This window comes from Colias croceus, chromosome 21 (genome assembly GCF_905220415.1).
Source record: "Colias croceus chromosome 21, ilColCroc2.1".
NCBI lineage: Eukaryota > Metazoa > Arthropoda > Insecta > Lepidoptera > Pieridae > Colias > Colias croceus.
The window spans coordinates 5,077,710-5,093,863 of NC_059557.1; the positions used below are offsets into that span (position 1 = coordinate 5,077,710).

Here is a 16,154-nt window from a genome sequence, read left to right on the forward strand (position 1 = left end):
CTTGTGCACTGCACTGCTTGTTATATTTATCAGCGGGGGCGGAGGAGGCGGGCGCATGTTTCGCACGCGTTGGCGGCCCTTCCCTTCAGGTCACTTCCACGACACACGCTCCGTTCGTTTCATTAATAATTGTACGATCGAGTTACAATATGTACGATATTTTTACGCTAATAGAACTTGTTGAATCTAAACCATCTAATCCATGTTTATGGGATAAAACTATTGTTGATTATAATGACAGAATTAAGGGGACTAGTAAAGCTAAACGCGAGTTAAATAATGCTTTAAAGTATATGATTAACTGCAGTTAAAAAATCTCAGACAAATATAAGATATTCTTCAGGAGATATACTAGCTAGATACTTAGATAGTGCGTTGAAAAGTGAAAACACAATACAACTTATTTTACTCGAAAGAAAATAATCACAAAGGTACCTCTAAAAAAATCTTTTGATGCTTAAAAACCATACTAAACTACATGCAATAATTCTGTTTTTTCGGCAAATAATTCTACAAGCAACATATTCTACAAGCAACATTCTAGTATGTATTATTCAATAGTGTTTTATTTTTTTACCCCAATCAATAGATCTTGTGTAAATCGCAAATTCTTATTACCAAACCAAAAACGTACTGTTACACTGTCCAATATTGTGTAAATCGCAAATTCTTATTACCAAACCAAAAACGTACTGTTACACTGTCCAATATTGATGACTTGGGCTATAAAGTATAAGCCCCACCGGCCTATATCTAGTGTTGCCACCTTGGTGGTTTTTCCACCAGAACTAGAGCTTTTTTAAAGCCTTTAGAGGATTTTTTTAGTTCCATAGCGTTATTATTTTTTTTAGCAATTTTTAGCGGTTTTTCAGTATGGAATCTGGCACGCTCAAGATGGTCTATTATGTGGATTTCTGGGATGAGTCATGAGGATGATGAGGACACTATTAAAGATCTCGATTGGAAGGCCACGCCGCTGTATAAGCGCATTCAGGTATGCTTTCGCTCTGGGTAATAATAATCTTATCGTTTTGAATTTGCGATCGATGCGATTAGAAAGTGAAAATTTTAGAAAAATAATAATTTAACGTTTTCACTTTTAGCAGTTTATGACCACTTCCTTGTATGGGAAATAAAATAAAACCCGTCAAGAGGACTAAAGTTTGTGAAAGAGACTTAAAAAATCAAGAGGAGGATTGTGTTAATGTGTGCGCGAGTCAGCTCAGCTAGCTCTGGTAGTCCTCTTAAGAGAAACAATGCATCGCCGAGAAATTTATTTATTCTTGGAACCAGAATTTGAAGGGTTTGGTAAGTAGCATCTATTTATTGACAAAGTATCTGTTTATATAGTACAATTTACTAACGACCTTCCACGGCTTAGCTCCAGCCGCGTAGTTTCCGCTTTTCCCGTGGGAGCAAGTTATTTTAATTTAAGTGAGTACTCGGCTTTCTATAATTATTTAGTATTTATTATATTAGTATTTATTTTACACATTGATTCCACAGCAAGTACAAGTTCAGAAGTGGAATATGTAGTCATTGAAGCTCAAGGTATGGACGGTGAAATTTATACAGTGATTCAAAATTCACCGGATATAGCAATTACATATTAGACAACAACTTTCTACGCCGCAAGTATCATATGTCAATGATTAAACTACTATGTCACAAGAGTTGCTTCTTATGGTTTTGCAAAATCAAAATAAAATCATAAAAAAACTTGCAGAAATTTCAATACAGGAAAATAGGAAAACATTTGTTACACATGGGGAAGCTACAGGATCACAAAAAGAAAAATTTATAATAGAACCCATTAAACAACTATCAAACTTTTACATGTTTGAAAGCTTATTACAAAAATATAATATTATGTGCTCAGCTTCTAAAGGGAGTGGTTTTAATAATTGTGTATACAGATTATTAGATGCTTTATTTTCAAAAGATTTTGAATGTAAGTCTGCTATTGAAGCATTTTTGGGAATTATTATTCTGATGGGTATTCACGTTTTACCATCCATAAATCTATATTGGTCTAGTGATCCATTTTTTAGAGTCGACTAAATTGCTCAAGTAATGACATGTAAAAGATTAAAAAAAATTAAGAGAGCCTTCACTTGAATGATAATTCCAAAACTCCTCCGAAAACAAGTCCTGATTATGAAAAATTGTATAAATTCGGCCTCTATTTGAAATGTTGAACACTGCTTGTCAAAGAGAAGCTAAAAAATCAACTTCGCAGAGAAGCGAAGCGAGAACTGATGAAGCTATGATACGTTTCAAAGATATATCATCTTTGAAACAATATATACCAGCTAAACCACCAATTCTTGGATATGCAAAACAAATAGTTCCTTCTTTAAAAACTGTACACATGTATTCTGATGGCCCCGCCACACAATACAAACAGAAAAAGAACTTGTATCTTTTTAGTAAAAAATTTGAAGATTTGGATTATGCTTCCTGGTCCTTTTTGGAAGCATCCCATGGGAAAGGGGCGGCAGATGGGGAGCAGTATAAAGAACTTTATATGCGTGTAATTTGTATTTGTGTTGCCAGATATACGATTTAAATCGTTAGCCTGAAAATCAGCTCTGTGTTTGTGCAGCATTTTGCTGAGGCTGTATCCGTTTGCCTAATTTTAAGAGAAATTTTATAATGTTTCTGGCTATGGTTTTTGGCAATACATTTATTTTCTTTCTTTCTTTCTGCTCATACGATTTTTTACATTTATTTTGCATGTACGATCCAAGGTCAGAAATCGAACCTAAACATATGACTTTTTTAGCCCTTAATTCGACAGTGGGAAGCATACTGGACATCGACTTTGAAAAAATCAGCATACAGCATTTTTTTAACAACTTTAGTTTTTTATATATGGAATAACTTGGTTCTGTCCTACACTATTACCACAGAATACATAATAATTAATAGTTGCTAAACGCTACAGAACGGACACTCTCCGCCTCCCGCCAAAATTAAACACTTACCTCACCCCGCACGATCAGCCTGAAAATGGTCCGTATTTTTCTGCAAGGACGATACGCAACGAAGATTGACAACATTAATCAAATTGACTTAAAGTAATTTTATTATTTTGGATTTGTGATTATTGTTTTTCGTAGAAAATTGTTAGATATTGTGCTGTGTACGGATGTATTTCATCAGAAAAACGCAATTTTTTTTACGCTAGTCACAAATGTGCCAACCATAAAGCGTTAACACACACATTTACAGTCTCTACAGTGTGACTGTCAAAACGATAATTTTGTATGGAGTGTCCGGGGTGTGCTATTACATAATAAATAACTGTCAATGAGCACGTGCGCTCGGCCGGTCAGTCGACGCCGCAACGTCAGGGTGGATGAACGCGTCACGACCGCTCTCGGTAAGTCTCGATTTATTTATTTTTAGTGTTCTAAAACAAATAGTTATTTCTTTTCTGTATATTCCGTAACGTATATTTATATGTACTTGTATACTAAAATCATAATATTACTTAAAGATTTTTCGTTATTCTCAGCGAAACTTATGTTTGCCAATGAGACAGACAACTAACAATTAGTATAATATTATGAACTTATACCTAAATTATATACGTCATATGTTATTTATGATACCTAACAATATTATTATTTACAGGTCTTCAAAAAAACATCGCGTGCCTCAAAATTATTAGCTTTAGTACCACCAATTAACGCTCTATCGGACGTAGAAGGCCAGAGCAGTTCAGATGAAGAACCAGATCTGCACAATGGTCAGGAAATTGATGATATCTCATCAGATGCACCATCCATACCATCGTCATTGGAAAACCTGAATATTTTCGACAGCAACAATGGCAGTGACGATTCTTCTAACGACGAAATACCCAATAGCGAGCCAGAAGTCGAAGAAGAACTACCAGTGCCTCTCACACCAATTATTCTTAAAGCTCGACAAAATGAGTTCTGTGAAGCGAAAGTGTTTTACAATTGAAGAAAAAAGTGCAATATTACTCCGATTAGAAGCTGGTGAATCAAATGCATCCATCGCAAAGGAGTTTGGCGTATCTCATTCTACAATTTCTACAATAAAGAAGAATAAATATAAGATCGAGCTGCTGTTTAGTGCTAATGTTTTGAAATGCAAACGTGTAAGGACTTCTACTCATGAGCAGGTGGATAAGGCATTGTTACAGTGGTTTAAGCTTCAGCGCGACCGGGGAATACCCGTTAATGGGCCTCTACTACAAGAGAAAGCAATTTTTTTTTGCTAGACAGTTAGACATGCAAAATTTCACATGTTCGATGAGTTGGGTCCGTGGGTTACGCCCCCGGTGTATTTTGCCCCCGTGGTGGAAGCCCCCGATTTTAAATTAAGTTATTATAGTTGATTTCGCCGAAATAAAAATATTTTTTACTAGATACAGACGATGAAAAAAGTGTTTCGGAACCAAATACGTAGACAAACTTACTAAATAAGTATTCTTACTAACACAATATTGGATACTATAAACATGCTACAAGGATATTCACTTTATTACTATATTACAATTATTTACTTTAGATGCATTACTTTGTACTTTGTCTAAACGAGGCGCCCGTGCCCGGCCAAACTGGTTTTACACAATAGCCAGATCGAATTCTAAAAGAAAGAGATAGGTAGTCAAAGAAAGGGAAAGATAGGGTTGAAAACAATAGAGTCCAGGGTGACGGACAGTGAAAATAGCAAACATAGCGATGGGCACTATTTCTATCCCTTTCCCACATAGTTGCAATATGTTACTGATAAGAAAGTTTAGTCGGTCATGTTAACTCAAAATGGCAAGTCCAGGTCCTTCACGGGGTTTAGCACAAACCAATTACAAAATAATTTCAAATAAACTAGGTGGAAGAACGTTACTACATGTCGGATTTGCTTATAATCTTCATAGGAAAAATAATAAATCGAGTGTGTGGACATGCGTAAATAAAAGACATGGCAAGTGTAGTGGTTCTATAAAATTAAGTGAGGAAAGTGACAATGTACAAATCCAAAAGTGTCATAATGCTGAGTGTCAACCTAACTTAATGAAAAATGAAGTTAGAGTTGTTATGGAAAAATTAAAAAAGGAAGTGAAAACGAGTTTCTCGAGCTCTATACAACAAAAATTTGAAACAAAATTTGCCGAGTTAAAAAACACAGACACAGCCTTCGATGAATACATACCCAAATTCAATAATATCAAGCAACAGTTATACAACTCTCGAAAGAAAGCCTTAAATGTAGAAAAGACACAGTTTCGTAATCCAGCTGAAGTCATTATACCTGAGATTTTTCAAAAATATCTATTAGTTGATTACTGTGAGAACGACAACAGAATTATAGTATTCGTATCAGCACAGGCTTTAAAACACATCAAAAATATACAACACTACTTCGGGGATGGTACATTTGATTGTTGTCCAGGTCCATTTTACCAAATATTTACCATTCATGGAGATATGGGAAGTGATGCACAAGCAACCAATATTGTGCCTATATTTTATGTGCTACTAGTTAATAAAGAAAAAAGTACATATGAAGTCATGTTTAAAAAAATTAAAGAAGCTGTGCCGGACTTCAGCCCCATGAAATTCACTGTAGATTTTGAATTAGCTACAATGCTGGCAATAAAAGAGGTATTGCCAGCGGTCACAATACATGGCTGTAATGTTCACTTCCAAAGAGCCATTTACAGAAAAGCGAAGTCTTTAGGTTTATTGGCACACGAAGAAACAACATTGTATGTGAAACTGTGCACCTGTCTAGCATTTCTTCCTAAAGAAGATATAGAAGATGGTTGGCTTTCCGTAATGGAAAACAGGTAATTTTAATTTTCATTTTATTTTAAAGTTTTAACAGCTCATAGATTGTTTTTATAAGTACGCAAAAATAAAAATAATGCTTAGGTATATACGACATGTCATATATATCATAATTTTTGTTTTCAGTATTCCCGATGAAAAAGTCACCCAATTCAACGATTATTTCGTTGAACAATGGCTTGAGCCTCCGGGGATGATCTCAAAGTGGTGTTGCTATAAAGAACGACATAGAACCACAAATTTAGTGGAGGCCAGGAATCAACGGCTTCAGTGCTATCTGGGCCGAAAACCATCATTATTATCGTTTTTGGAAATTATAACAACTGATATTTCTACGTATAGCACAGGTCAAGTGAGGTAAAATGCTGATTACTTACATAACGCTTAATATATCAGTAATTCATTTTTTTTACTCTTAGTAAATAATCTTTATCTTATACTTTCAGATTACGACGAAATGACAGTCCTATAATATGTAAAAGGAAAAAATCTTCAATAATCAATGACAAACTCATTGCTAAGCTGACAGACAAATATGAAAAGAAACAAATTACAATTATGGAGTTTTTGGAACAAATCCGTCCGTATGTGCAAGTCAAGCAAACTCAAACTCAAACTCAAACTCAAACATTTATTTATTCAATTAGACTACTATTTAGTAGCACTTTCGAATCGTCATTACATAAGTATTTTTAACATTTACCACCGATTCGGAAAGCAGTATCTATGGAGAAGAATCGGCAAGAAACTCCATAGTTGCTCTTTTAAAATCATGTCAATATTACATAATATGTAACTTATATCTAACTTATACATAATATATCATAATATGCCCAAGAACTGTCCTGTGGTTTTTACGCGACAACCCTCCATGGGTCTTTATCGTCCATATATTCCTGAATACTGTAGTACGCTCTCTGAACTAGTACATTTTTTATATAAGTTTTAAATTTAGAACTACTAAACTCTTTAATATTGAGAGGAATTCTATTGTATAAGCGTATACCTTGAGCCATAAATGAATTTTTAACTTTAGCTAATCGGAAAAATGGCATTTCAATTCTATTCCTGTTCCTTGTGCCATAATCGTGTCTATCTCCTACTCTTGTGTGTAAGTCGGCGTTTTTGTGAACATGCAAAATATTATTATATATATACTGTGATGGTACAGTAAGGATACCAGTATTCTTAAAATGATCTCTTAGTGAGTCCCGAGCACGTAAATTATATATAGAGCGAATGGCTCTTTTCTGTAAGATAAATATAGTTTCTATATCTGCAGCCTTGCCCCACAGTAGAATTCCATAGGACATAATGCTATGAAAGTAGCTGAAATAAACCAATCTAGCCGTATCTTCATCGGTGAGATGCCTTATTTTTCGGACTGCATATGCAGCTGAACTGAGCTTACCTGCAGCGGTGTTGACATGGGCTCCCCACTGTAGTTTCTCATCCAATGTTAACCCTAGAAATACAGTAGACTCAGTAGGATGCAATACCTCCCCGTTCAAGGTAATATCTCTGTTCAACTTTTTTACATTAGGAAGTAAAAATTCAACACAAGTGGTTTTTTTAGCATTTAATAATAAATTATTGGCAGTAAACCATTCAGATATGTGTAAAAGAGCACTGTTCACTTCGTCAACATTTGGGTCATGCCTATCCACATTAAAAATTAATGAGGTATCATCTGCAAACAGAACTATTTCACACCTATCCTGCAAATAATAGGGAAGATCATTGATATATACCAAGAACAAGAAGGGACCTAAAATGGACCCCTGTGGAACACCAATGTTAATTGACGCACCGCTAGAACGTTCTCCATTAACAACTACAGTCTGTATCCTATCATGCAGGTATGACGCTATGAGGTTCTGGGCTTTTCCTGTAATTCCATAGTGATTAAGTTTACGTAACAAAGTACAATGTTCAACGCAGTCAAATGCCTTGGAGAGGTCACAAAATATCCCCAGAGCATTTTTTGAGTTTTCCCATGCTTTATAAATATGTGTTAGAAGTGCAACTCCAGCATCTGTGGTTGAGCGCCCCTTTGTGAAACCAAACTGTTTGGTGTGCAGTAAATTATTAGATGCAAAATGACTACTCAATTGGTTTAATATCAACCTCTCGAATACCTTACTTAATGTTGGTAAAATAGAGATAGGTCTATAATTGTTACAGTCTTCTTGATCGCCCTTCTTAAATAGAGGTATAACTTTACTAAGCTTTAGTAAATTAGGAAATGTACCATAGTCACAACACTTATTAAATATGAAAGCTAAATTTTTCGCAATATTTTCTATTATATTATTAACTAAATTTACGGACATTCCCCAAAGATCACAAGTATTTTTTAGATTAAGCGTCTTAAAGGCAGTAACAATATCACTAGCAGTTACGTGTCGTAATTCAAATAATGTACTGCACCCCGCAACATGGTCCCTCAAAAAGGTTTCTGCAAGTGCTGAAGACGAATTTAAACTATTAGTAATAGTAGCAGGGACACTACTGAAGAATTCTTCAAAAGCAAGCGCAACATCAGCACTTTTGTCAATAACCCTGTCATTATTTACAAGTTTTATGGCATTACTTGATTTGCTTTTACCCATTTCACCATTTATAATAGACCAGACTGTTTTAACTTTATTATCAGAGTCGCGTATTTTTTCTTTGATATACAAACGCTTTGCAGTAAAACAAACTTTTTTTAAAATTTTTGAGTAATTTCTAACATAACTAAGAAAAGATGGGTCTTTATTATATTGCTTCATACCATATAACTCATAAAGAACGATCCTACACCTATGTATGCTAGGTGTCGCCCATTTACTAAATGGTAAATCCTTGGTAATATTTAAAGATTTAACTTTAAATATTTTTTCAAATTCATTATGAACTAAATTGAAAAGATTTTTAAACATTTCACAAGGATTATTATTACAGGATTGATCATTCAGTACGGGCAGGTTTTTATTAATATTATCTCTAAATTTATTAATGCCTTTTTTACTTATAGGCCTAACATTAATCCTTTTAAATGTAGGTATGCAATCCCATTCAAAAACTACTTTCTGGCCACAGTGATCCGAAGTCAATGTATTGAGAATATTTTTCTCTAAACAGATGCAGTCACAGTATATATTATCAATACAGGTTGCAGAAGTAGGTGTAATTCGTGTGGGTTCGTTAAAAAGTTTATATAGATTAAATGACTGAAATAAATTAACAATTCGTGTAGCCGTTTGTGTTTGTAAAAGTAAATCAATATTAAAATCACCACATACTATAACTTTTTTTTTACTCCTGCTTAGACGCTTTAATATTTCTTCCATGACTTTCTCAAACATATTATAGTCACTGGAAGGGGGTCTATAAACGCAAACAATAATATATCGCTCCAGCTCCACACAGGACAGTTCAATGGTCCGTTCTACAGAAAGACCAACAATGTCAGTTCGTTCTTTACATTTTACACTATCATGTACAAATATAACAGAACCTCCGTGAATAGCCTGCGTCCTAAAGTATATACTTTTTAATTTGTAATTTTCAATATTTACTAACGACTGACATTGTTTAAGCCAATGTTCTGTTACACAAAATATTTTAATATTGTTATCATTCAGAAACAATTCTATTTCTAACAATTTGCTAGCCAAGCCTTGAATATTTTGATGCACAATGGAAAAAGACTGCTTAGCTGTTGTCTTATATACTAGTTTAAATCTAGCTTAGGGCTAGATTGTCTGTCAACACTTAACCTAGGTTGATGTATAATATAATTACTACTACATAAAATTATAGTAGATTGATGGTCTGATACCGAACATGTACCAGACTGGTTAATATTATATGCTATTAACATAGCAAGTTCACGCTTATATCTAGATGGCAGATACACTGTATTCCTTGTCAGAGTAAAAGATTTAATACATAAGTTAATGTCAAAGTAAATAAATGCATCACAATGATGATTTGTTAGGTTATACAATTTTAAATTCATATTATGAATTAATCTATTTTGTTCCTGTGTTAAACCAGGTAGGTATGGCAATGTACACAACATAAATTTACATTTAGTCTTACTACTAATATCTAACATTTTTTAAATCCTACATCAATATCCTTATTATTTATATTTAAACTGTCCCCATATAATATAATTACAATATTATTCTTATTAAAGCTGAAATGATCCAGTGATTTGATTATATATTTAAATGAACTGTTAGGCGTACAAACATTAGTAACTTTAAGCCCTAAATTGTTAAGCATAGCGCCAAATCCCTGACCAATATTATCCGACAACACAATAATTTCCTGCTTTGAAAGGTATTTAGTATTACTGGTTTGAATTGTGGTAGTGGGTTTAACACTATGTATGTCTGTGTAGTCAGACTTATGGGGCGACGGTTGCTCATTGTTACTGTTTGAACACTGACATACATATTTATTGGTCAGCGACTCAAAACGATCCATATTGTCATTGCTCAACTTAATAAGATAATCTGCCTCCTGTATATGCTCGTTAATTTGCATTTGGGCAGAAGAGTATTTCTGGTTCACATCATTTAACATTTGACTTAAGGAGTCTATCTTCTCCTTAAGTTCAGTTGTTTCTACATCATACAAGATTTTATAATATTCTAGATCCCTATGATATTTATCTAACTCCTGAACAAGGTTTTTGTTGTCTTTCTCTAGTTGAACTATATTTTTTAAAGAACTCTTTCTAAAAATAGATTGCGTGCGCTTGATGAACTTACTTAATCTAAGATATTTTTTTAACTTCTTATGCGAAGAGAAATTGATTTTTTTAAAGTTTATAGAGCCACTTAACTGTCCACATTCAATTAATTCATCATGAAGACTACTTGGTGTGTTGCATTGCCGCTTGGGATTGTCCTCTTGCACTTCCATTAAGCTACATTCCAACTCAGCGATACGGCTAAGAGCTTTCTCATGGTCACTAGAGCACTGCTGGAAGCTGTCCACAACGTCTTGTAGGGTTTTGCACTTGTCTTCACTATGAATGTATTTCATGTGTAGTTCAGCCAGCTCGGCCTTTAGAAGAGAGTTCCTTTTTATAATTTCTTGAATTTCTAATTCACTTTCATCCCGCTCTTGTATGAGTTTTTCACATAAAGATTGTGAAGCTTTTAAATCATGGAGTGTAGCTTTTAATTTATTCTCCATGTCTTTAGCTACTGCCTTGCGGGTCAGCATGTTGTACTTTTAAGTTGCTGAAACAGATGAAAAGAAATGTATGAGATAATTATTCCTGAATACTATTATGATAGAACTCAATGTTGATATGAAGTGATTAACGGTATGATGTAGTAAAGAGTAAAGAATAATATTGTCTGGGGCGATAAGTTTTTGTCTTCTAAATTGCTTCCAACTTGTCAAGCAAAGTGAGACGGTAACTTTTATGCCAATGTATTTATTGTGACGTAGCTCATTAAATATGAGCGGTGTTAGTATTACAAATGAATGTAGGTGTCGTTTATAATTATTAACAATGAAATTATAAAACTAGTACTCCCCTGGTTATTTGAGAAGATGTTTGAATTCGGATAACCGTTGACACGTTGACCTCCGCGTTATACAAAACGTTGCGTAGATCACATAAAAGGTGTGTTTCACAATTATTTTCACTTTTTAATCAATAAAATAGTTAATAAATACTAATATTTACAATTTTAGCAATAATTAATTAATTTTTAAGCAAGAATAATCACCTACTTACTTAGCTTAAAAATAATGATTTTGCATGTTTATTGTTACATAATTACTACATTTTAATTTTATATCTATATCAATGTTGTAACCTCCATAGTCACTGCATATAAATGACTTAAATTACATAATTTAATTACAAAGTTCAAATCATCCTAATATTTTTACTATGTTTTTCTTCTTTTGTTACTTTTGTTATCTGTGATTTTAAATGTTAATTGTTTTTATTATATTTTAGTGTTTGAACATTCTGTTACCAATCTTCTAAATATTTAAGTAGATGCCTACCTATATACTTAGTACGTAAATAGTATATAAGTACTTAAAATAATCCTAATTTTAAACTGTGATTTTTAATTTCGTATCTGTGATTTTGCATGTTATTGTTGCTTTATTTTAATGTTTGGTTTTATTTGTTATCAAAGTTGTATTTACGTAGATACCTATTATTATTTATTAGACATTTAATTTAATTTTTATTACATATTAAGTACCTACGTATTACCTATTATTACCCATTAGTACCTATTATTAGATAAGCAAACGTTTGTTACACCGACATTGTTAATAAAGATTTATAATAATAAACTATGATTTTGATTTTAATAATGAACCATGACTTAGACATTTTTTATAATAGGTTACACTTTGCTATCTGACTGTACTTTTGATAAAAATATTTAACTAATAAATATTATAGTACTAAAACGAAATCGGGGGCTTCCACCACGGGGGCAAAACACACTGGGGGCGTAACCTACGGACCCGATGAGTTGGATAAACCGTTTTAAAGTAAGACACAACATCGTCAGTGGTAAGATTGCTGGCGAGTCTTTATCAGTTCAACAAGGTGATGTAGTCGATTGGTTCGAAAAGGTTTGGCCTATTCTGCGTGCGCAATTTAGAGATGATGAAATTTTTAATGCAGATGAGACCGGGCTGTTTTATAAATTAACCCCACACAATACTTTGAAATTTAAAGGCGAAAAATGTACAGGAGGGAAATTATCAAAGGAGAGAATGAATGAGAACATGAGTGGCACTGTTAAAAAAAACTTCTCGTAATCGGAAAATCTCAACGTCCCAGATGTTTTAAAAATGTACGGCATTTGCCAGTGGATTATGAGAGCAAGCAAAGTGCCTGGATGACTGCTGACATTTTTAACAAATGGATACGCGCATGGGATCGTGAACTCATGAAAAAGAACAAGAAAATTATGCTGTTAGTTGACAACTGTCCTGCAAACATAACCCTGGTATTTCTGCCTCCAAACACAACATCAGTGTTGCAACCTATTGATCAAGGGATTATTCGAGCTTTGAAATCACATTTTCGTAAAAACCTTGTCCTGAAAATGATCCAGTTACTAGACGGTCGCGGAAGCAGTAGTGTTGATTACTCAAAGATAACTAACTGTTAGACAAGATAATAATTAAATGGTAACCCTGATAGCGAGTACGCGATGCATTCAATCGGAACGAGTCGACCGACAGCCGCGGCATTCGGAAGTCGTATTTGTAGTTTCACGTGCGGAATACTTATTTGATTTAATTGATTTCAATCGGCCACCGCGGACGAGAAAGGCTGTCGTTACGGAAGTCGCATATTTTCTATTTAAATCGGCCCACGGATTTGTTAATTGTATTCTTTATTGATATTGGTGTAATTCACGCACAGAATGCGATTTGGTGAATGTGATAAGTACTTGGTGATTGTGAAGACGCGTATTTTTTGTTTTGCGTGCGGACCGCGTATTTGATTTGTGCCTGGCTGTACAGTGTGGTGAAAAGCACACCCCTTACTAACATAACCTCCACCATAAACCCTTAACCCATACCATATCACACCCCTTCAAACCACACATGTGCCTGCTTATGTACCTACTACGCGACGTGGCTAGGGTAATATTTAACTATTGTCATTTTGGTATATGGTAGTAGAGCAAATAATTAACATACAGTTCTTGATGCTATTCTAATGATTCAAGATGCCTGGACCCAACTCAAGCAAGACACAATTTTTAACTGTTACAAACACGCTGGTTTTGTCCGAAGCAATGTAGACTGTAGCGTAACTTCGAACGCAGATGATTTTAACGAAGAAGACGACGTCCTACCGCTGAGCACTTCGGTGAGGGCTATTGATAAACATCAGTATCACAACACCGACACCCATAACAAACGAGGAGTTTGAACAATACGCGTATGTCGATGATGCTGTCGCCACTTGTGAAGAACCGTCTGATGAAAACATTGTGGTAAATATCATCGCCAACGACGCGAATGGCATGGATAGCGACGGTGATGATGACGAACCAGAGGAGATTCATCCTACCGTGAGTTGTGTCTGAAGCTCTGAAGGCTGCGGAAATGCTCAATGAGTTTGTTCAAACTAACTTCGATGATGATCTTATGAAAACAATGATGTCACGAATTCACAATGCTGTCACGAATTCACAATGCTGTACGAAGTTCTTATTACCGAACAAAAGTTAGTCAAAAACAGACCCAAATAACTGACTTTGTACGTTAGTAACAGAGTTCCATGATGACCCTGGAAAAAAGAAACTCTTATTTATACATTCCAAACGCCACCCAGAACAAATTAAAAATTCCAGTATGCTTTGTTTTACCATTGTTTTGGCTGGTGACATCGGCCCTCCATTTTTAATGAATTTACTATTTTTCCATATCGTGTCTTATTTGAGATGTCCACCTAAAAAATTCCTTTCTTTCCTTTCAGTTCAGACAGTACATGAAAGGCAAAAAAGCACGATATGGAATAAAATTTTACGAGTTGACGATTGCAGAAGGATATGTTCTTAATATAATTGGGAAGACTGTTGATCCTTTTGATAAAGGAAAGAAAACAGAAAAACTCGTTCTTCGGCTAATGAGGCCATATATGTTGAAAGGCCACCATCTCTTTATGGACAATTATTATAATTCGGTGCCCTTGTCTGAAAAACAATTAGATTTAAAAACACATACCAATGGAACTTAAAGGTAAAACAGGAAAAATAATCCTAAAGAAGTTGTTTCTAAAAAACTTAAAAAAGGACAGCATAAAGTGTACGGGTCCAAATGGGTTGACAAAAGACCTGTACACATGATTACCACCCTAAACCATTCTAAAATAATTAATGATCATAACAGACACGGTCACCCTAAATCTAAACCGCTGGAAGTCTCAATTGAGGCATCTAAAAACAAACACGGCAATCTCCATATTTTGTCAAAATTGAACTGTCAATGCAGGATTTTTTTATCTGTGATTATCTCTCTACTGAAAACACCATAACACAGCAAAGTCGGCAATGTCCCATAGAAATAAGCTTCCAAAAGTATGATTCTAATACAAACATGGCAATCTCCAACGTCATGCGTTTCAATGTTGGCATTCTCCAAGACAGCCAATCAGAGCACGGCATGTGGACGCCATTGTAGTATTGTTTGTATGGTGACGCGGACGGTCTTGTCGTGTATTGTGTTGTGGTATTTTAATGATTTGAACTGTTTTTCGCTAGTTATCTATAAAATCAGCCTAAGCATATCTTATTATGGAGCAGACAGCATCGCCCTGTACTTCCAAACATACGAGAAAACGTAAAGCTGAGCCAGAAAAGTGGAAGAAAAATTTGGCAAAAACAGCCCGGTAAGTACGCAATGATTAACCCGTTTTGATACTTTTTAAAATGAGCGAAAGTTTTGTAAGTAAATGAGAGAGTAGGTTTGTCCGTGTTCATCTCCGTAACGACTATGGCTGAAACTTCGATTATACATCAGGACTAACACAAGTTAATTTTTGTTAGTGTAGGTTGGTACCCTATTTTGGTTAATAGTGGATGCGAATTTTTTATATAAACTGAATCATTACTCGGGATTTTTTTTAATTTAGTTTAATTAACTAATTTACTTTATTTTTAATGTTTTGTAGTAAATTTTAACAGATTCTCATCTAATTTTGTTTCAGTTACTCTCCGCGGACCTTACCGACTAAACCACAATGTAAACATAATAAAAATGCATATCAGTACGACACACTGACTTTACGAGATTTGCAAGCTTTTCACGCATCTTTTTATAAATACAAAGACAAGGAAACTCAAGATGCATTCCTGCTCAAGTGCTGCCATGCAGAACCCATAAAAAGAAAAAGACCAAAAAATAAAAAACACATAGAAAAGAAATTTCAAACCAAATTTACTATCTACAGTAAATCAACGAAGACCCGTGTACGAGTATGTCAAAAGGCCTTTCTGCAAATTCTGGACATTACTAAACATAGAATTCAGTATGTTATGAGAAAGTTTTTAGAAACAGGAGAACCAGTAAAAGAAAAAAGAGGAGGCGATCATAAATCACATTTATTTATGCGTAAAAAGGAAGCGGTCATGGCTTTTATCAACTTATTTCATGTTGATGAAGCACACTATTGTCGCGGAAAATCTCAAAGACATTATCTGGCAGCTGAACTAAGCATAAACAAAATGTTCAAACAATACAATGCCCAACAAACAGAAGAATGTTTAAGAGTTAAACGTGGGTTTTTTAGAAGAGTTTTCAACAGAAACTATTCACTTGGAT

General features: G+C 34.4%; 2 protein-coding genes across 2 annotated transcripts; both read left to right on the forward strand.

The window, feature by feature from the left end:
* Positions 1-3,349: 3,349 nt before the first annotated feature.
* On the forward strand, positions 3,350-3,975 carry LOC123701155. Its single transcript, XM_045648551.1, has 2 exons — positions 3,350-3,385; positions 3,640-3,975. Exons 1-2 carry the CDS (start codon positions 3,362-3,364, stop codon positions 3,973-3,975), a joined length of 360 nt encoding a protein of 119 aa, XP_045504507.1. The 5' UTR covers positions 3,350-3,361.
* Positions 3,976-4,475: 500 nt separating this feature from the next.
* On the forward strand, positions 4,476-6,423 carry LOC123701487. The gene is made up of 2 exons (XM_045648982.1): positions 4,476-5,824; positions 5,952-6,423. The coding sequence occupies exons 1-2, from the start codon at positions 4,800-4,802 to the stop codon at positions 6,184-6,186; spliced, it is 1,260 nt and encodes a 419-aa protein (XP_045504938.1). The 5' UTR covers positions 4,476-4,799; the 3' UTR covers positions 6,187-6,423.
* The last annotated feature ends 9,731 nt before the right edge of the window (positions 6,424-16,154 follow it).